The sequence below is a fragment of the Pseudochaenichthys georgianus genome, chromosome 15, assembly GCF_902827115.2.
Source record: "Pseudochaenichthys georgianus chromosome 15, fPseGeo1.2, whole genome shotgun sequence".
In the NCBI taxonomy this organism is placed as follows: Eukaryota; Metazoa; Chordata; class Actinopteri; order Perciformes; family Channichthyidae; genus Pseudochaenichthys; species Pseudochaenichthys georgianus.
In genome coordinates this window covers 34,845,452-34,868,807 of record NC_047517.1, presented here as the reverse complement: position 1 = coordinate 34,868,807, position 23,356 = coordinate 34,845,452, and the positions used below count along the sequence as shown (strand labels likewise).

At 44.6% G+C, this 23,356-nt stretch overlaps 1 protein-coding gene across 1 annotated transcript in view; it reads left to right on the top strand.

The window, feature by feature from the left end:
- Positions 1–13,534, top strand: part of LOC117459435 (homeobox protein Meis1-like) — a 100,837-nt gene extending 87,303 nt beyond the window's left edge. Inside the window, exon 10 of the mRNA XM_034100213.1 lies at positions 13,460–13,534. Coding sequence (XP_033956104.1) covers positions 13,460–13,534 — 75 coding nt within the window. The remainder of the gene's footprint in view (positions 1–13,459) is intronic.
- Positions 13,535–23,356: the final 9,822 nt, after the last annotated feature.

Here is a 23,356-nt window from a genome sequence, read left to right as displayed (position 1 = left end):
GGACCCAAAATCCGCGTTTCTCTAACAGGGCTGCAATAGAGGGGTATGAGCAGTATGAGGCATGACTTCAATGGGGGATCTGTTTTGTATTTTAAGCAAAAAACTTCACAGACATGTTTTGTGTAGGTATGGCCCTACAATATATGTTTCCAAGATAGCATGATAGGTCCACTTTACATGAATTATAATTAGTGTCATGACTTATTGATACACCTCAAAAGGACAGGGCTGCCATGTTAATCCCAGTTGTGCATTTATTGGTATGAGAAGTCAAAAATACCTGTTTCAAATATGATATGTAACCAACATACTGACATCAGGACTTTCAAAACCTGTTGCCTGTTGATTTGCATTGTCAAGTACTATTTGTTAAATCTTGCATTTCACAGAAAATATCTTAAAATCAAATTCAGTCTCAAAACTTTACTTATCTAGTGACTCATTTGAAAAATTATATATTTTAAGCAGCCAATAAGCCAAAACATGTGACATGTTGACATGTCACAGATGAAACAACAGGTGTAATTTATGAAATAAATAATGGCTGGATTGAAAATGGACTGCGAGAGAGGAGTGTGTACGATCTTAAAAGGGAAGCAAGAGCTATATATGTGTGTGAATATGTATTTTTGTGCACGCCCTCTCACCCCCCCCCCCCCCCCCCCCCAGACTCCCTTTAATCTCCTGCACTCTCAGCATCTATTGCCTTCTGCTGTATGTCACTGTGACAGAAGAGGTCTTCTCGGTTGCCCCATGTGATGGACAGGAATAGTTTGGAATCCCCAAACGGAAATGACCTCACATTGACCTCATCCAGTCGTGACTCCCGTGACCCCTCCATTTATAACCCTTGACCTCTGATGTCTGATTTTGCAACACAAACAGAACAGGGTCAACATTCTTATGACATTTATCTTCATTTAGCTTTTACACATACTTTTAGGTGTTTATTTCCAGTATGGGCTGCACTGAAGAAACTGAAACGTTGACTTTAATTACATCTATTATGTCAACAGATTTCACATATGGTTAGTTGAATATTATTAAGTTGAACCTACTAGTTCATATTTTAATTATCCTTAATATTATTGCTTTCAACTGTGTGCCTATTTACAGTATCTGTAGCATCAGATGTGTGTCTGGCATACTGTAGAAACTAGACCCTTGTATCTTTGAAAATGGAGGTATGTTTGTTGGAATTTAAAATGAATCCTTTTCGATATTTATGAGGAAGACGGTATTGTTTCATTAGTGGGTCGAAAGACAATGGAGTAAATCTCTCATCGCCCATAAGAGGTTAAAAAGCAATATCTATGCTGCAAACAGTAGCCACTTCTTCCCAGCACTGTGCAATAGTGCTATTCTTCCTCTTAAAATAAACGACAAAGCAACCAGAAGTGGCACATAAATTAAAGTGGCAGTGTGATTGATAACTCAGAGAACAGCAGGAAGGGTGTCGCATGGCTTTTGTGTACAGCTATAGGGAATATGCATGTATACAAATGCATACATATATATTTGTTACACACATAGTCACACAGATGATACAAAAACAATCATGCACTCACACACACACACACACACACACACACACACACACACACACACACACACACACACACACACACACACACACACACACACAGTCACCATTGGCCATGTGTAACCACATCAATCCATACCCCTCTGCTGCATCCTTAAATACACCCCTGAGAGCGTGGTGAGAGGGAAAAGTACAACATGGAGTGTGTTTGAATGCTTGTATACGTGTCCCTGTGTGCATACTGTACCACACACCCTCTAAATGAGCTCCATGCAATATTAAAGAATGCAAAATTAGTCTGTGAGTGAGGACGCGCTCGGAGCACCGTTGGTGACTGACCTACCAAAGGCATCATGGGAAATAAACAAACTGGGCGTGCAATTGCAAAACAGACCAGCTGATATTGTTTCCCCTATCCAACCTATCCATCACTTACTCCACATGTTAATTCTCCTCTAGACGCAGGCCGTACACAAGGGGAAACCTGTCCAACCTGAGGGGACGGTGGACATATCGACCATATTACCATGGCGATTTACCTTCTTTAATATATGTGTTTTACAATAAATGGTGTCTATTAAGCCAAAAGCCTATTCTTGGATATTATTCAGGGCTCTAATTAGCAATTCAATAAAACATGGATTAGCAAAATGCAACATAATTTTGTAGAATAACATCAGCAACATATATGGTACCTTGAGTCAGCCTTTGTTCTGCTTAACCATCTTTTCTGATTTGTTTCCCGCTCCAAAAGTGATTTTAAAATGGCCACCGTGGGACCCGTTGCTTCAATTAAAATCCAAATATTATTGGACATCGATCTTAGTGTTCATACCGCAGCAATAGATGGGCTCATGTAAAACTCTCAGGAGTGTGCTTGTAATGACACAAATATTAAACTATTTTGCGATGAGAGCTGGTTTTAAATCTTCAGGGATAAGTCCAAGTTAAGTATAAAGTAATTTGAGAGAAGTCACCATTAAGTCACAAGACCTTGTAATCAAGATGCAAGTCTCTGGATGCTGACTATTATAACTTCACACTTTGTGTTCTTGGTTGTGATTTACATAGCTGCACGAGGCCAAGTTATTTCAGAGTATCGGTAACGTAATTAACATTTGAAGGTGTGTAGACATACAGTACATAGCTATATTGTTCCAGGACTGGATTCTTACTTAATTAAGTCAAGTCCCATAGAAAATCAAATCAGTCCAAAAACCAACATTTTGATCCAGTTTTGTTAGAAACTGAAAAGCGAGAAACACTTGGCGGCTCTTTTTCTAAATTATTATTTTAAACAAGTGCTTGTCTGTGAATGGGGATCAGAGAGGGGGGGGGGGTGTAAAAGGCTGAGGTCGGAGGAGCACTTAACACTGCAGCAGGAGAATGAAGCAGGTTGTGGGGGGGGGGGGTGGTGTTAACGAAGGGGGCATGTCAGCATGAGATCAGCCCTCACCTTGGAACATGACAGGGTCTGGTTTTACTGCAGCTCTTAGTGCACTGAGGTGGTGGTGGAGGGTGGGGGACGGGGGACGGAGACAGACAGATAAATACATAGATGTTAAGAATATTCACAATACTGCATTCATGTGTGTATTTGTGTGGAAGAAGGCAGCAAGAAGGAGCCGTGAGAAAGAGCAGACGAGGAGGCAGAGGGCGAGTGTGCAGTCCAGCGATGGCTTTTATAGCCCCATTCCAGCAGATGAGCTGCATCAATCTTTACCTCGCCACTGGGATCAGGCCTGACTGCTGCTATCAGCAGGCTGGAGGGGGTTGGGAGGGCGGATATAAAACACACACACACACACACACACACACACACACACACACTGTACATACATACTTACAGATAAACAGGAACGCACACAAGAATCAGGCACACAAGCTCATAGTCCAAAATATATTGTATGGAAATGATCATATACTGCATACTGCGTTTAGGCAACATACAAATTGTGTTACAGTAAATATGAAGTCACTATTCAAGAATTCAAGAGACTATTGAATTTAAATGAAACCAAGACGGCAGTATTTGACTAGACCATGAAAAATGCAAATCATGTTTAGATGGGTTCGTTTTATGAGAAAAGTAGATATTATAGGAAAAACGAATCGAACACAGTCAGTTGACGTTTTGCTGATATATTTGGGATGTATAATCTTTAAATGTCTAAATATTATGATAACAAATGTAATCCGGTTTCATTACTTTTCGTTCTAAACTTCTTTGCCCTTGTCAAAATGGTATTATTTAAACAAAACAATTTGGAGACACATAAACCTGGTTGCTCTATCACACGTAAACATACGCATGAACAGACATGTGTCCCGGTAAAAAGACATTCAAAACAAGAGGACAAAATACAAACAAGAATCTGGATCATTCACACACACACACAAAATACAGAGGACATATTTCCGTGAAAGACAAATTAACTTCCCAACATACAGGAAGAGAAATGCTGTTCTGTTTTGCGAACATTTAATCACATCTCGGTGTCACTTTCCAGCACAAAACATGTGTCTTCAGAAATATACATGTCCCTTTTTCTACATTTGTGTTTACGAATTAATAAAGCAAGAGAGAGGTGTGTGTGTGTGTGTGTGTGTGTGTGTGTGTGTGTGTGTGTGTGTGTGTGTGTGTGTGTGTGTGTGTGTGTGTGTGTGTGTGTGTGTGTGTGTGTGTGTGTGTGTGTGTGTGTGTGTGTGTGTGTGTGTGTGTGTGTGTGTGTGTGTGTGTGTGTGTGTGTGTGTGTGTGTGTGTGTGTGTGTGTGTGTGTGTGTGTGTGTGTGTGTGTGTGTGTGTGTGTGTGTGTGTGTGTGTGTGTGTGTGTGTGTGTGATGCTGGGGTGTGGGGGGAGGGAGGGAAGCAACACACAGCAAAATAGAAAATGTTTTGAATTATACATTCCTGCCATCAGTGACAAATTGCGAGAGGGATTCGTCATAAATCATAAGCGTGCTGCGCTGCCTACCAGGAGAATTGCTTGGTGGGCAGCAGCCTGAGATTTAGGAGTGTGTTGTTGTGAAGTCTGGAGCCCCCCCCCCCTCCGCCTGCAGCCACACCTCCACCAGCCAGTCCCCTATGAAGTATATGTTATTCTCTACTCATATCAGATGACAGTGTTCTTGCTTATTTCTTTCTGTAGCGCCCTTTTGTCACCACATCAGTTTGTGTGCAGATGTTATTTTTTCATCAAAGCCATGCATGGTTTCCTGTGTCCTTTAAAACCTGTTAAGCCCCAAAGCCCCCCTCGGCGGGGGCTTTTTTTTTCACATCACTGTGTCTCAGGGCATTTTAATATTTAAGAACCTATTAATGTAGGGTGACCAGACATCCCCGTTTTCCGGGGACAGTACCCGTTTTCCGGGGACAGTACCCGTTTGTATTGGCCTGTCCCCGGTTGAAAATGTCCCCGGAAATGTCCCCGTTTTTTAATATACGTTAAAAACACATAGCAAGGTGAAAAAAAATGTTTAATGTCAGGAAACACTGGGTAAACAGACTGCGGTCAAGCCAGCCCCCACTTCGGAAAACACAGTCAAGCCAGCCCACACGTTGTATTGCGGTGTGCGAATATCCTATGCATTACGGTAGAGGCCTGTAAAAACTGCCTTCAAAATAAAAGCGTTTACTCGGTCAATAACAAATATACCTAAAAAATACACCAAACATATTCATGTTGAAGCTTAAATTAAGAAATATGTACTATATAATGTGATCAATAATAATGTAAAACAAACTACGTATAACTACCACATTATAACTGAGTGAATGCAAAATGTAATAACAGTTATGAAGACATATCGGACATTTCCAATGGGTGACTATTTTCAATTGATGTTGACACCATCTCACAACACTCCTAAAATAACATTACTTTCTGAAGCACAATTTAAAATGTATGCTGTTTAAAATCTCAAATTAGATCTATTGTCCATCTATATGTTGATTATTATTTAATGGAACTGTCCATAATCAAAGAGTCATTCGAAGTCAATAAAATACTTATTTCACTTCAGGGTGATAGCAGGAGACCCCATCTAGTCAATCAGAGAAAATCAGGACAATCTGATGTAGAGTTTCAAAATAAAATACTTTTGAAATCTCATATATGTGCTGTCGTCCTTCTGTTTTTAGATAAGAATAAAACAAAAACAATCCAGTATCAAAGACTTATTTCACTTCAGGGTGATAGCAGGACACCCCATCTAATCACTCAGAGAGAATCTGGAAAATCTGATGTACAGTTTCAAAAAGACCTGAAGTCTCATATATGAGCTATCGTCCTTCTGTTTGTATCCAACAGTTCAAATGTTCGAATTACATTGAACCAGAACTGTCCCTCTTTTTTCTTTAACAGTGAAGAAAATTGGATATGTTAATGATATATTGACCGCAAAACTCAAAATGTCCCCGGTTTTAATTTTGAGAATCTGGTCACCTTATATTAATGTGTTATACCAGATTAACGGGAAGAATCTCAGCTAACTGACGATACAAACCATTTTTACCAAAACAAAACACAAGTCTCATAAGAAGCATCTAAATGACCACTGAGTGAAAAATGCTAACGCACGTTGGCACAGAACTCAAGATAAAAGATACCCTTATTACTTATCGTAGCTGCACATACAAGATATCCAATTAAAGCTGAGGTTCCACAGATTATTTAGGTATATATATCATCACTGAGTGATCCGAACTCGGACAGGGGAAGCAAACACAGACATCACAACACGTATACCTTTACGTAGCTTTTACGGGAGATCGTCTCACCGTAGCTGTCAATCTGATCAAAAGACTTGTTCAATGGCATTAAAACGAGAAAAAACGCAGCTGAATCGGTTAATCCATAGGTTGATAATGTTTCTGTGGAATATCTTTTTTTAATTTATAATCCATAATTCCATTTTTATGTAAAAATCGGAGAGTAAAAGTTAGCTGCTAATGGTAGCCACCAGAGATATCGCAGCTTCCGGGCTTGGCTATGCGGCAGTCTCACACACATACATTACCAAATAAGGAGTATGTGGGAGTTCCCCTCGATTCCATTGGCTCTGACGGTTAGAAAGAGATGTCAATCAGCAAAATCGAGCAAGGGGGGCCAGAGATGGTCAAATCCACCCAAATGACCCCAGAAGTGTTTTTTTTTTGCTAAATCTCTCTAAAAATGTCAAATTTCACTTGTTTTGCATCAATCTTGATACAGGGTACTTATTATATGTTGTAGTTTGGATTCCTAAAGCTTGTAGTCTACCATCCCATCATTCAAGGGTGGTTTTCACTATTAGTAATTTTCTTTTTTGGACGGACACAATAATTTACATTTTTTTACTGTGTTCAATCTGAATTTACTTTAAAATAAAAACATCTATATTGATTCTGACACTTCTACATCCAACTCACAGGTGTAACCTTACTTTGAGACAAAAGATTATTAATGTAACCCTTTTAGAAGGGAAGATATGGTCATTTGTTCTGGGAATGTCATTTTCGAGCCTGAGACCTGGGGCCTATACTACGAACCTGGTTCAACCTAACGTGGATATGTTTGAGTTAGCCGGTTGGCCTAATCCAAAACATACGCGCTCTCGCTAAACTGTACTACGACGCTGGTTATCAAGTGGATCGCTCAAGCCAGCCGTGTCCTATCTAGTTAGGTGCGCGTTCACATGAAAGTGGTGGTATCTGGAGCATTCGACCAATCACAAACATGGAGAAGCGCACTGACAGCGCAGCGTCATACTTCCTGAATGAAAAGTGAACTTTAATACTAGTCAAAAATGAAGAAGTTAAACTTTAAACATCCATGACTTAAACACTTGATCCAGGATCAAAGCCACAGAGCTGCACCTGCAAGGTGAATACAGCTGGCAACAGAACAAGTGTTTGAATGCGTACATTAACAGGTTTATGATATCACTGCCCCGTCTAAAACACGATCTGACTTCAATTACATTTGTCTCGAGTGTTTCGTCAACTTAATGTGTTGCTTAAAATAATACTTCTGCATACAGCATGTGACGCTGTGAGTGTTGCACGGCCAGATACGGCTCAGCTGACTCAGATAAGGAGAGATATGATACATTATGAAGTGATATGCCGCGGACTGTACTTAATGTACTCTGATCCGGTTACTGATGTTGAGGCCGATATTTAAGTAAGCTTTCTTAACGCTAATGTTATAATAGTCAGATTGCTCTGAAGATGGAGGTGATATTCTATTAATGTTCACGTTCACAGTCGGTGATTTTTGCCGGCCGTCTTTCCTGCGACGGCAGCTTTTCTGTATTTCCTTTCTCCTGTAATATGACTTGATCGCTTTAAATTCCGCACACTGAGCTCTGATTGGTCAGCAGGCTCACTGAGTTGAGCTCTTAGCCTGCAACCTAACCTGGTCCCGACCAGGTTAGCTGCTTAGCATATATTACCATGGAGATCTAGCCTGCTAAAAAGAGAACCAGCTTCGGATGACCGGAAAGCCGGAGTTTTCCCTGAATTTAGCCGGCTAAGCGAAAATCCTGCTTCGCAGTATACCCCCCTGAAAAACAGGCTCGGGGCTTAACAGGTTAAAATAGTGAGCATTGTTTGCAACTCATGTGGTCAGGAGACGTATTTCTAAAATGTGCATGAAGATCTTTTTTGTTTTACAACCAATACAAAGTTATTTCTGTGTTTTTAATTACTGTCTTATGTTGTTGCTGTCACAATTCACATGTTAGGTCACGTTTGTAGTTTTGTCTGTGTTGGTGTTTTTCTTGTCTTTGGGTTTCCTGTCTTATTGTGTTAAGTGTTCACCCCCATTTCCTGCCTGTCTGCTTTCTGTCTGTTTCCCTCCCTGATTACCCGATTGTGTTCACCTGTTGTCCTTGTGTTTCTCCTCCCCTGCCCGGCTGTTTCTCGTTGTCATGATTACCCCTTCTTGTATTTAGTCTTGTCTCTGTCTGTGTTCAGTGTTGGGTCATTGTTTGTTGGTGACGGAGTTCACCGGAGAGTGTTCTGTTCGGTATTTGTCATTTATCCTTTATCCTTGGAATAAAGGGTTTCTCAAAAGCCATGGTCCCAGTACAGGCGCCAGCAGCCATGGTTCCAGCCTCAGTCCTGGCCCCAGCAGCCACGGTTCCGGCCCCAGCAGCCACGGTTCCGGCCCCAGCAGCCACGGTTTCGGCCCCAGCAGCCATGGTTCCTGCCCCAGTGCAGGCTCCCGCAGCCATGTTTCCGGCTCCGAGTCCGCCCCACACAGTCATGATCCGGGCTCCAGAGCTGGATCATACAGCCATGTTTCCGGCTCCAGGGCCGGCCCCAGCGGCTATGGTCCCGGCTCCGGGAGCGCCCTATACGGCCGTGTTTCCGGCGTCGAAGCTGGAGCTTATAGACAGGATTCTGGCTTCAGCAGCCATGTTTCTGGCTGCTATTCCGGTCCCTGCAGCCAGGGTTTCGGCCCCAGTTCTGGTCCCAGCAGCCATGGTCCCGACCCCAGCTGCCTTGGTTCCAGACCCGGATCTGGTCCCGGCTGCCACGGTCCCATCTCGGGTTCCCTCCTCTGGTTCCTCCTCGAGTCCCCTCTCTAGTTTCCCTCTCGAGTTCCCTCTCGAGTTCCCTCCTTTAGTCCCTCCTCTAGTCCCTCCTCTAGTCCCTCCTCGAGTCCCCTCTCTAGTTTCCCTCTCGAGTTCCCTTCTCTAGTTACTCATCTAGTCCCTCCTCTAGTCTCCCCTCTAGTCCCCTCTTTAGTCTCTGTTCGAGTCCCCTCTCTGTTTCCATCTCAAGTTCCCTCTCCAGTTCCCCCTCGAGTCCCCTCTCGAGTTCCCTCCTTTAGTCCCTCCTTTAGGCCCTCTAGTCCCTCCTCGGGTCCCCTCTCTAGTTCCCCTCTTGAGTTCCCTTCCCTAGTTACTCCTCTAGTCCCCTCTGTAGTCCCTTCTCGAGTTCCCTCTCTGTTTCCATCTCGAGTCCCCTCTCCAGTTCCCCCTCGAGTCCCCTCTCGAGTTCCCTCTCGAGTTCCCTCCTCTGGTCCCTCCTCTGGTCCCTCCTCGAGTCCCCTCTTTAGTTCCCCTCTCGTGTTCCCTTCTCTAGTCCCCTCTGGAGTCCCCTCTCCAGTCTCCGCTCGAGTTCCCTCTCCATTCCCTATTCAAGCCCCTACGCAAGTGTCGTTGGAGGTCCCGCCGTCTACTCCCCTGCCGGGGGTCCTGCCAACCCGGTGTCCTGTGCCGTTGGAGGTCCCGCAGAATACTCTTCTGCCGGGGGTCCTGCCAACCCTGTGTCCTGTGTCGTTGGAGGTCCCGCCGTCTACTCCCCTGCCGGGGGTCCTGCCAACCCTTTCTCCTGTCCCGTTGGAGGTCCCGCCGTCTACTCCCCTGCCGGGGGTCCTGCCAGCTCTGTGTCCTGTGCCGTTGGAGGTCCCGCCGTCTACTCCCCTGCCGGGGGTCCTGCCAACCCTGTGTCCTGTGCCGTTGGAGGTCCCGCAGAATACTCCCCTGCCGGGGGTCCTGCCAACCCTGTGTCCTGTGTCGTTGGAGGTCCCGCCGTCTACTCCCCTGCCGGGGGTCCTGCCAACCCTTTCTCCTGTCCCGTTGGAGGTCCCGCAGAATACTCTTCTGCCGGGGGTCCTGCCAACCCTTTCTCCTGTCCCGTTGGAGGACCCGCCGTCTACTCCCGTGCCGGGGGTCCTGCCAGCTCTGTGTCCTGTGCCGTTGGAGGTCCCGCCGTCTACCCCCCTGCCGGGGGTCCTGCCAACCCTGTGTCCTGTCCCGTTGGAGGTCCCGCTGTCTACTCCCCTGCCGGGGGTCCTGCCAGCTCTGTGTCCTGTGCCGTTGGAGGTCCCGCCGCCTACTCCCCTGCCGGGGGTCCTGCCAACCCTGTGTCCTGTGCCGTTGGAGGTCCCGCAGAATACTCCCCTGCCGGGGGTCCTGCCAACCCTGTGTCCTGTGTCGTTGGAGGTCCCGCCGTCTACTCCCCTGCCGGGGGTCCTGCCAACCCTATATCCCGTGCCGTTGGAGGTTCTAACGGGGGCCCTGCCAGCCCCATGTCCATCACCGGTCTCGCCGGGGTTCCTGCCAACTCCTGGTCCTTTTCCGTGGGGGATCCTGCCGAAGCCTGTCCGACCGGCTCCGGTTTCTGTCCGGCCGACACCGGGTCCTGCCCGATCTCCGGAACTGGCCCATCAGCGCTTTCCTGCCCGGCCTCCTGATCCTGTCCGGTCGACACCGGCTCGAGCCCGGCCCCCTGAGAGCTGCGGTCTTCGCCCTCGGGCCCGACCCCCTGACTCTTCCTGCCGTTGCCTTCGCCCTCGGACCCGGGTCCCTGACTCTTCCTGCCGCTGCTTTTGGTCCTCCATGGTCCCCACCTTGGACTCTGTTTTGACCCCGGGCCGTCCGCCCGAGACCCCTTCCTGGTTCTCTGCCTTGTCCCCGGGCAGTCCGCCCGAATCCCCCTTTTTTGGACTGTACCTTGCCCCCCGGGCCGTCCGCCCGAGACCCCTTCCTGGTCCTCCGCTGTGTTCCTGGGCTGTCAGCCCAAGACCCGTCCTCCGGACCCCCTCCGCCCACCCTGCTTGGGGTTTTGGACTTTTTTTTAGGGACGTCTGGAATCCGTCCCTTGAGGGGGGGGTTCTGTCACAATTCACATGTTAGGTCACATTTGTAGTTTTGTCTGTGTTGGTGTTTTTCTTGTCTTTGGGTTTCCTGTCTTATTGTGTTAAGTGTTCACCCCCGTTTCCTGCCTGTCTGCTTTCTGTCTGTTTCCCTCCCTGATTACCCGATTGTGTTCACCTGTTGTCCTTGTGTTTCTCCTCCCCTGCCCGGCTGTTTCTCGTTGTCATGATTACCCCTTCTTGTATTTAGTCTTGTCTCTGTCTGTGTTCAGTGTTGGGTCATTGTTTGTTGGTGACGGAGTTCACCGGAGAGTGTTCTGTTCGGTATTTGTCATTTATCCTGTTTCCTTGGAATAAAGGGTTTCTCAAAAGTTATCTGCATTTGGGTCCTGCTTCCTTCACTCATCCGTGACAGTTGCACTGTTTAGGATTACAGCTGTCATCACAATTAGCTGCATTGATCTACAACCAGCTGTAAACAGTAGTCATGGACTCATGCAGCCTTTTCACAATTTCTTTTTTTATAAGACATCGTGAAACTAGGGATTCGTTCCTCTATCATCAGAAAGAACTGTTGGAAAGGGTTTTTTCTCAAGCTACAACGACAATGTTTATCTCTTGTGCATGGAGTTTCAACTAAACCTTGGTCATTTTACACATCACAGAATATTTATGATATTTAGAGCATAGCTCGCCAAAGACAGAGATAAATCAATTTAAGAAACACTTCATATATTCCAAGACCCAATTCTTCAAAAATGGGTACAACGAAATAAAGGATGATTTAGTATTTCCCATAACCTGTAAGTGACACTTCTCTACACACACACACACACACACACACACCCCGTTCATTCTGTCTAAGCTCATGTACAGTGTTGTCTTTTTCCCAGCGGTGTTCCCACTGCCCAGGTTTTTTAAGGAACGTTGGAGAAACTCTGGACAGTGTCTAATGTCTGGAGCATGTTGTATGGAACAGACACACCTTTAGACAAAAAGCTGGTAAAGCTCACAAAGAGGTGACCAAAAACATAAGCAGAGGAGGAAAGACTCCATCCATCATGGCAGCTAAACATACAGGAGCAGGGCGAAGGAAACAAGGCCACAAAGCGCCGAGAAGACCAGTGTGTGTGTGTGTGTGTGTGTGTGTGTGGTAAGATGACCACCATGTTTTAATGCATGGATGTGGTTAGATACATCTTGTATCAATATATTTTGGAGGTGTAATGACCATGAACAGGTAGATTGTTGACACTGAGATACAGCAGACAGTAAGGTCAGCACCAACTTATGCCAACACGCTTTTCACTAAGAAGGACGTTTTAATTCTCACCAAAAGTGTTCCTGTTAAAAATTTCAAAAACGTGCCAATAAATGAGAAAAGTAAAGTCTATACATTGTAAAAAGTATAATAGTAGATGTATTTATTCCTGTGAAGAAGTGTTGTAAGCTATTTGCTATCATCAATTGGATTTCACCAGCTTTATATTGCAACTTAGGTATATTAAACTCAGCTTAGGTGACTTCACCCCCCAGAGTCCATGGTCAGGCAAAACAAGGCATCCACGATGACGCACGCACGCACGCACGCACGCGCACACACACACACACACACACACGTACACACACACCCACGCGCACACACACACTGGGGTTTGATTGTTGGAGATCCCTGGTTCCCAGCACCCATGTGCTCCACACTGAACTTCTGTTGTCAATAAATAAATCACAGATGAAGTCAGACTCCCGTATTTACACAGTCATTAAAACTCACGAGCCGAGGCGCTTAAACGAACCTAAACAAAACAAATGAGTGCAAAGGTTTCCCACACATGTGTACCGCTAATGTAAACACGTGTACACGGACAGACGTGGAGCTAATCTTAGAAAACACACAGGCACAGGCATCTACAGAGAGCCAAGGAGTGTGTGCATACAGAAATAACTCAAAGTATGTTTCTTATCACTTTATATGCTGGAACATACTGTTTACAGCAACAACAAATCAACATTTATTCCCTCAAAACTATCGTACATGTCAAATGATAAGACTGTGCTTTTGTGAAGAAGATGCCATCTGGTTTGATGCAGCTGTTATGACTTTACTGGAGGCATCCTATGTATACCTCCTCGAGAGCCCTGTGGAGCTGCAGTGTCAATTGTGGCACTCTTGGTTTTAGGGTAAGCAATATGTGTGTTTGTGTCTACCGTGTGCATAAGACATTAAGTGTGGTCCCGTTTCTATCTTAAGACTTAGAAGCCACACGATTTAACATCCATCACAAGTTGAATATCAACTCTCACTTGCTGTTCTCCTTATTTGCAGGCCGAGCCAGATCTCAAGCAGCTGCAGCAGTGGCAGCCCTCAAACTGCAACACCCCCAGAAATCATGTCAGATGACAGGAAACCAGAGGGGAGTGGATCCGACATCAGCGACTCCAGCTGTGTCACTGACAGTTTCCACTTTTCGCTTTAGTTTGTGATTTATACTAAATTCCCAGTGTGTTTCGGTTAATTTCAGTTTCCATGTGACAACTCGACATCGAGCCTGGGTTAGGAGTTCGATTTCTACGAGGGCAAACAAATCAGAGTCTTTTCAGAAAATAATAAGCGATCGGATGGCACTTCAGATTATTATGTGCAGTAAAGAACGCCTGAAGATCACTACAAATGAAAATATTCGAAGCTGGTTTCATCGCAGACCTTTTCTAAGCTCATCAAACATATTGATCAAACATGTAATTTTGTTTATATTGAACAACTGCTGCTAAAAGTCTACTCAACTTCCAAGCAGACTGAAACCTCCTGAGATGGACTTTGATGAGAAAAGCGTCAAATTGGCAGATGGGAAAATCACAGAGCTTCGAATAAATGTCCCTGGGTAAATAACCGACTGCAACACACACACACACACACACACACACACACACACACACACACACACACACACACACACACACACACACACACACACACACACACACACACACACACACACACACACACACACACACACACACACACACACACCTCCAAACCCCGGATCCCTCTGACTCAATCTCCGCTCGAAGCCTCATCCAAGAGCAGCGTCTCGCTAACTATCGGAGAGAAAATCAAATATTTAGTTTTGAGCTTCACTAATATCAGCGTTTTTTACTCCACCCCTAATGGCATTTTTATTGATCGGCTTCTTAATGGCCGGCCCATATATCTGACGGCACTCATTTAAAGTAGAAGTGAGTAATAGCTGTCTGAGGGAAGGCCGTAAAGCTGTGTGTGTGTGTGTGTGTGTGTGTGTGTGTGTGTGTGTGTGTGTGTGTGTGTGTGTGTGTGTGTGTGTGTGTGTGTGTGTGTGTGTGTGTGTGTGTGTGTGTGTGTGTGTGTGTGTGTGTGTGTGTGTGTGTGTGTGTGTGTGTGTGTGTTTTATCGTATTCTGTCAGTGGTGGTATGGATGGATGGAAGGAGATGAAGGAGAAAGGGAGGAAAGAGGAGAAGGGAAGAGATGGCGTTTTAATTTACTGAGCGCTGGAGAGCAAGGGGGAAAAGGGAGAGGAAGTGTAAGAAAAGGGAGACTTTAGAAAAAAGGGGTGAAGGATATAAAAACACATTTTCCATACCTAACTAAATTTGTGCTCAAGCATTTCGGCAAACGCACCTCGTTTCGCCGACACACGGTCATACATCAACTTTCCGCTTTAGCAAACAAACCTCACAACCCCCTTTTTGTCCCCTCCTTCATTTCTCCCTCTCTCCATCCCTCCATCCCTCTCAGGTCATCAGCGAGAGAAACCACAACAAAGGGGGGCCGTTGCCGCGGTGACCTTGGCTGTGACATCATGTGGCGGCAGAAAGAAATGAAGCCATTAGGCCGAGGCAGCGCTCGCCCATAAATCAGACTGTTTCCAATAAGCTGCCTTAATGGTCATCCATCACCCCGCCAGCCAGCGCCCTCCGCACCCAGCAGCCGGGGGAACGGCCAGGGGATGAGGGGAGGGGGGGAGGAATAGTGGGGGAGAGGGAGAGAGCGAGAGAGAGAGAGGAGAAACAGCCCGGGTAAAATCTCAGTGATATGGGGAAGGAGGGAGAAAGAGGAGACGTAGGGATGCGGGAAAGGACAAGGAGGTGGGGAACCAAGTGTGGATGAAGGAGAATAGCGAGGGTTGATGGAAGGATGTCGATCTATGAGAGGGGAGGGAGAGAGATGGAGGGAAAGAGAGTCAAAATGGTTTAATGACAGAAATTAGGAAAACAAAGGAAGCCGAGGAGAGGAGTAGAGGAAGAAATAGGTCTAAAGAGAGGCAGCATTGGGGAGGAGAGAAGGAGAGAAGGGGATAAAAGGAGGAGTAAAAGGGGAGAAAGGAGAAACAGCCAGGGTAAAATCTTGAGGATATAGGAGGACAGAAAAGAGGAGATGTAGGGGCAAGGGAAACATAGTGAGGTGAGGAACCAAGGAGAAGAGGGAACGTTTGAGGAGATAGATAAGGGTTGAGGGAGCGATGTCAATAATGAGGAACGAGGAAGGAAGACAGAGAGAGGAGGAAAGATAAGGTAAAGGGGAACCAAGTGTGGATGAAGGAGAATAGAGAGGGTTGATGGAGGGATGTTGATCTATGAGAGGGGGGAGAGATGGAGGGAAAGAGAGTCAAAATGGTGTAATGACAGAAATGAAGTAGACGAAGACAAAGGAAGCAGAGGAGAGGAGTAGAGGAAGGAATAGGTCCAAGAAGATGGGGCAGAAATGAGGAGCAGGGAAGACACTTTGGGGATGATATTGAAATGCCCAATACCAACTGAGAACAAGAGAGAGAGGAGGAGAGAGGAGGAGTGGCAAAGAATAAGGAAAGGTGATGGGCGTCTGGAGAAAGAGAAGAGGAGAGAGGCTAATATCAGAAACACACATGTACAGCTAGGAGATATAGAACAGGAGGGCAGAGACATGCAAGAGAAAAGGGAAGGCTTTCGGTTGAGCTAAACTAGATGTGGTTGAAGGACAGAATTCAAGAGTGTTCGTCCAATGAAAGAGAAGATGCTGATATGGACGGTAGTGAGGACAGGAAGTGAAGGGCACTCGCTGTCTCCACCTAAACGTGTCAAACTAAATGTGATGTATTCAATCCGATGTCCAGATGCTTCATGGTCCCACAGTGCCAGTCAAGGTGTAGTGCATTAACCGCTGTGCATCTATTCGTGATGCCCACATCGTTCACTCAGTGTATTATCAATAATAATAAATCAACACATTTTCGGCTGCATCTTTCAGAGTCAGGATTGAACGTTACACCACCATGTTTTGTCGAATTACAACCTGCTTTTTATTGTTTTATTACTGCTTTACACTTTATCTGGATATGCCATACTAGTTGTTTTGAGCTAGATAAAGAGAATGATTATACAAAGACCTGGTATATGGTGGCCAGGGACTTTGGGCCCCATGAAAAGATATCACATTGGTTACTTAAACATTTTTTTCTTAATGTTCTTCAAATGTTTGGGCCCCTGTCAGTCAAGGGCCCTTAGAATCGTCCTAACTTTTCACCCCCTTACGGCGCCCCTGATGGCGGCTAAGGTTGGTTTGGTACAATTGGTAAAAAGGTTGTTGTTAATTGCAAAATGTCCACGTTAGTCACATGTGGCTTCAAAATGTGCATCCATGACAAAAAAGACCTGAAAAGTGTAAAACGCGTGTCTCATACTACCACACAGAACAATGAGAACTTCCCTCGTAGCCCACTAAATGATTTGAGTTAATTTAGTTATATCTGTCTTTGCTTTTGGGGCATTTTTTAGTCAAGTCACTGCATTTCCCAAACATTAACATATATATGTATTCCAACCCAGCTGACAGCATATAACAATTGCGACATTTAAAACGCTTAGCAACAGTTCACTTGACCATCTGATGGAAGCCTGCAGCCTTCAGAACAAACCCACAGAGTGAAGAAGTGTATTACATAAAAACATCCCTTTGCTGTGGATAGACGCACGTGTGCCAAACCCAAACCCCTTAGTAGCTAACCATGCTGCCGGAATTACTCCACGCAGCCAGTAGTCATGTCATCAGGAGCCTGTGTGGAGCCCACACCACACCGGCCTCATGATGAAAGCTTCCATGTAAGTTATGACGCCTGCAGTCTGCAATTGTGGTCCAGCATCCTCACTTTCTCTCATTGCTATGTTGCTTTCCATCCTGTCTATTGCTTTCTTTCCTCATCCTGATCCTAAATATTCTCCCTCTTTCTCTTGTTCTCTTCACATTTCTTATCATTTTAACTCCCCTTCTCCACCTCTCTCCGCCTCCCAAGTAAGTCGAGAGCCCATTTTGGCCAAAATCAACTCACCCAGAAGTCACTTTACGACCCCTGCTCTTATGAGACCTCTGAATGCAAGCTGAGAAATAATGTGTGCGGCGCGGCTCTCCTCTTAGGTTTCCCCCAGTACAGCGGCCAAATTGTTTTCACGAGGAACTACGAGAGGCATTATCCATCATTTTGAACGAGCTCTGTAATTGGGATTATAGGAGCAAAAGTGCAGAAATGGACTTTGAGAGTGATAGCATTACAAGTGGACCTTTCAGATGAAATAAGAGGGTGTGTGTGTGTGTGTGTGTGTGTGTGTGTGTGTGTGTGTGTGTGTGTGTGTGTGTGTGTGTGTGTGTGTGTGTGTGTGTGTGTGTGTGTGTGTGTGTGTGTGTGTGTGTGTGTGTGTGTGTGTGTGCGTGTGCGTGTGCGTGTGTGTGTGTGTGTGTGTGTGTGTGTGTGTGTGTGTGTGTGTGTGTGTGTGTGTGTGTGTGTGTGTGTGTGTGTGTGTGGTCTATGCATGTAAGTCAATGTAATGTCCCCTGAAGTGATGTAAGCATGGTATGTGTGTGTGTGTGTGTGTGTGTGTGTGTGTGTGTGTGTGTGTGTGTGTGTGTGTGTGTGTGTGTGTGTGGTGTGTGTGTGTGTGTGTGGTGTGTGTGTGTGTGTGTGTGTGTGTGTGTGTGTGTGTGTGTGTGTGTGTGTGTGTGTGTGTGTGTGTGTGTGTGTGTGTGTGTTTTGGCACATGTGTGTATAACACTGTGTCGCACTGTGTGTGTATTTCGAGCCAATGTCTTTGAATAAACATGTAAAGGTGTGTAGGTGTGAAAATATATACATTTCTGTCTGTGTGTTTTTGCATTGTGGGAGCAAATACATCATGTTATCATGTTACACACTATAGCTTGTTACACGTGAAGCTTAAACCAACAAGCGTACAGTTCCTCTTTAATTAGCTACATTGAAATGGGTTATTTTGGACGGTATTTAGAGGGTTATTCGACACCGTATAGTTCATTTTTCTTAGGAAAATAAACAGTAAAATCAGGATTACAAAAAAGAGAGAACTATATTTAAATTAAAACATTGTAGCAGGCATGTGGAACAAATTAACTTTTCTCTATAACATGTTAAAGACAATATAATATATTGCTGAAACCTGCTAAACAATGTTGCTAGTTTATGATTATAATCCACTCATAGCTCGTATCACTCTCACTATTCATTTACACTCGATTGAAGTACATTATTTATTTTCTGTATGTGTTTTTGTCTGTAAACTAAAGTGCTTCTGAACCCTGTGTTTGCCTCCATGTGTGTGTGAGTGTGTTTTACTGTGAGTGCTGTGGAGTGTGTACAGGGTGTGTACAGAGTGTGTACAGAGTGTGTACAGAGCAGGCAGGCAAACAGGCCCAGCAGGTTCTATTTTATCCATGGTGGGTAATCCCTGCTCTGCACCTCCTTAATCTGCTGCCAGGCCGTGTTTGCCCAGAGGTCAGCCCCACACCGCCTGCCATGTCTCTGCCTCTCAGGCTGCAAACACCCATTCTGATTTCTCCCTTAGCGTGGGACACAGATCAGATGGTTTCCGATAACTATGGCTTCATATTCTGAGTTTGAAGCTTTGAGTACACGGTGAAAAATGACCTGCTGCATGACATGTAGGTTAAACATTCGAATCAGAACGTCCTTTGGTCAGATGTCCGACCTGAGGCCTTATGTGTGAGCTCAGACAGATTTAGTTATGTAGCAAAAAGTAATTTACAGTTGTAGAATATAACTAGGTACAAGTGTACCCAAGTAATCCACTTAAGTACAATTTGAAAGAAGGCTACGTGTACTTTACTACTACTGTTATGTACGGCACTTTATGATTGTATTTTTCACTTTAATCGACTCCATTTTTTTAACTTTGTTTTCAGATTTAGATCTCAAACAACACACTTTCCATTTGACTCACATACACACACGCAGACAAACACACACACCCACACACACAAAAACGCACCCACAAAGGACCTCGATGGCCCTTCTCAGCTGGTACAGAGCCCCATATGCTCCAACTCCTGTTGTTATTGTTGTTGTTTGGCTCCCGGCTCATTTAACATGTGGACCTGTGACAGTGTCCAGGACCCCTTCAAAGACCTGCCCGGTGCCCCTTTCAGTGTGTGTGTGTGTGTGTGTGTGTGTGTGTGTGTGTGTGTGTGTGCGTGCGTGCGTGCGTGCGTGCGTGCGTGCGTGCGCGTGTGTGTGTGTGTGTGTGTGTGTGTACAAACCTCTATATTTCTGGGGACCATGTGTTGGACCTTTCGAGTGAGGAAATCTTCGGAAAGTTGTTACCTCTTCAAAAAGATGTTTGAGGGCTAGGATTTGGTTTTATGGTCACAGTTACGGTAAGGACTGAAGCCGACATGTCAGCGAGGGTTTTTACAACTTTGTGTCTATGTGAGAAAAAACATCTTATCAAAAATAACTCACACAGCCCGATATGGATAGAAAGCCACCCACGTTGACACCACTCTCCCTCTCCCTCTCACACACACACACCCCCCCCCCCCCCCCCCCCCGCATACAGGCACAGGATATAAAAATACATATTTTAAGCAATCTGTATTTTTCAAATTTAGTTAGGTACGAATTATACTTTTATATTCACATTGATATTATCCAAAACACCTGTGAATTTGGAACCATATGCTGCAATATCTCGAATCAAAGTGAAACGAAACCTGAACACGAGTATGGAAATGATAAATGTTACCTCATACTGTTTGAGTTTCCACAGCAGTATTAGGAACATTTCCTTCCCGCTACATGGGACAAACTATAGGGAGATATACAAAGGGTGTCACTTAAACACGACCCTTACAAATACTAAACGCTACTGTTTGGAGATGTTCTGCATGTAAACAAGGACTGTGTTTCTATACTGTGCAACATGTGATGTTTGGCCATCTGTCCGCTGAGCACGCCGCCCACATTGCTTCTTCTGATGAGTTACAGGGATACATTATCTCCACTTAGCCCTTCGCCACTTGGCAACTGCAAGAACCATAACAACCAGTCTTTATGAAGAAACACACATTAAAGCCACAGCTCTTATTGCCTTTGGAGCATTAGGCAACACACTGAGGGCTTTCCAGACCTTTCTTCCTTCCTGGCTCTTTCCTATCCAAGTCCTCCTCCTCTGAAAGTCTTTGGTTTTCATCGCCGAAAGAGAAATGTATTCAAGGAGACATTCATCAGCCAGCTGCCTGTCACGGGGGACGGTATTGGCGGCCATTTTACAGGCCGGGTCAGGGGAAACAGGAAAAGGAAAATGCAGTGAAAGAGAATGACATTTACATGTATATTTACATTTATTCACCGCTGTTGCCGAATGGAAGCAACCCCAAGCGGGAAGACTAGAAAGGTCGCAGCCTGATGCATGCATTAATGTTTTATTAGCTTAGCTTTAGCGTTAGCTTCATCTGCATTCAGGCAGATCCAAGATTCTTCCTTGAGCTTTTGAACTGAGAGAATGTTTCTGTGGCTCATTCTTCTTTTACCAGAATCTTTCACTCGCTGTTAAATCGTGTTGTTAAGCAGGAATTAACATTTTATATGCACATATAAGAAAGATATGAGGCCGGGTTTAAAAGCACGTGTTTGAAAGCATGCTCGGTGAACTGGGAATGTATTTTTCTTCATTTTTTCTGATCTTTCTCTCCACATATTTAATGACATTGGGATTAAAGAGGCAAACATTTAGCTCCAACTGCAAAAAGACTAAAGTGTGATTTCTCAATATGCGAGCGATAAAATCTAAATGAATGCATAGCGCCTGCTGTGTTTAAGTCAGAGATGTGATGCTCATTTCCCTCATTTAATGTGTTAGATTACACAATTACTTCTTCCCCATAAAGAACTGCAGCTGTGATAGTTGCCTGTTAATTACATTAGCTAACACGTTTTTTCAACATTTAAATAATCCTCCCAAATAACATATCTTATCTCCAGAGATGCACATGGCAATGATTCAATTAGGGAGTGGAAACGAAGGACATAAAAAAAAAACGAAACTAAAACAGCAAAGCATCTTCCGTTCCCTTTTATTTAGAAATCTCTTCCCCAGAGTGTTTCAATTTATTTCTGTTCCCATTGAGCGTCAGTGTCTCTGGTCACTGGAGGCTGAAGATACAGTGGTACTAATCCTGAGCTGTTAACGTTGATGTGGCTGCACACGGCTTCCAACAACAGACACTGTCAATGTCTGAGCGGGGAAACTCTTGACACAATGATAAATGACACCTTCCTATTCACAACCACACACATTCAAGCACATAAATACTGTCGGCTTTACACCCACACATATGCATATAAAACACACCTCCACCAGGTTCCCTTCAGACTGATGTTGGCCGAGAGCACACGCTGGCCTTAGAAACCACAGCATGCACCCCCCACTACCTCCAAACCCCCCTTCGTGTCCCTCGCAGGAGCCAAAATGGCGTCCATAAATCAAGGAGCTAGATGTAATCTGCAGTGTCCAGAATGCAAGGGGCGAGGCTGCGGAGCATAATGCGACTGGTTCTCCATTGTCATTCAGACGCAGGCAGCAGCACGGAGAGTCTTGCCTGCACCTGATAAGGGTCCGCTCAGAGTGAGCCATAAATCACACGCCGAGCCAACGGTTACTCCACTGATTTCACACACTGGAGGAGAGACGGGGTGTGTGAGAGGCAGAGAGAGGGGAGGATTAAAGCACAAAGAGTATGGAGACGGAGGTTTACAATACGAGTGGTAGAGGGCCAAAGATGAGGATGAAAATATGAGACGAAGAAGAGAGGAAGAGAAGATGGTGAAGGGAGAATAAGGGAAGATGGAAAAGGAGGGAGGGATGATAGATCTGCAAGTTGCTGCCCTATCTCATCTGGCAAGAAGTTTCTCCACACAAAAGGCCTGACCTTCAGGAAATAAACACCTCGCGCTCCCAGAGAGCTGCTGATGTCTGCGCTGCATGTCAATTCACCAGCTCAGGGCACAACTACAACCAAAGCACAGAGTTCTTGGAAAATACAATCCAAAATATTCCATGGAATCCCAAGGTGTTGGTGATTGCCTCATATACAGTACATGTTGTAAAAGACCTTTGATGGTTAGACTTATATTTGTTCTTTTCAGGTAAAGTCAAAAGATCAATGTTGTCAACCTGAGGATATGATGAAGGTTTCACCCTGACCACAAACACGTTTTTTTATGTTGATGAAAATATATCCCGACGTCCTCATCAAAAAACGTGTTATTTCCTACAAAAACCACAACAAAGCATTGTTACGAATGCACTTTTTGTAAATGACTATGTTTTCATACATTCTCATTTAAAGGAACTGAATGCTAAACTTCGGGAGAAAATGGAGAAAGAAAAACGTGCCTTGTCTTAATTATAGTATTTTATGGGTTCTCTGTTTTTTTAAACCAATGATGAGGTCAGTGTTTTATAATTTTCCTGTTTTCAATTTGCAAAAAACTGCGAAAAATATTATATTATATAATAATAGTTTAGTCTGCCATAAGTGATTAATTCATATACAATATAGGAGGTGCTCTAACTTATTCTGGTGTAGGCCTTGTCCAATAAGTGATGGATTTGTAGTTTTCCATCTATGGTTTTCTCGTCCCTTGACCACCTCGTTGACTAACAAAGTAGCACACTCTCCATACATCTCTAACAGGTGCCACAAAACCAATTGTTATTTCATGCTTTTAAGAACAATTCTTTTAAGTAAAGTAAATGAATGATTCACTCTCCATTTGAAATTAATTTAACAAGGAAGTTTAATAAGGGAGCTAGCATCCCACCATCCCATCACAATCAAAACACTGAATTCAAAATGAAACCATTCAGTCATCCAAGTGAATTATTCCATTATTGTCCATTTTATCA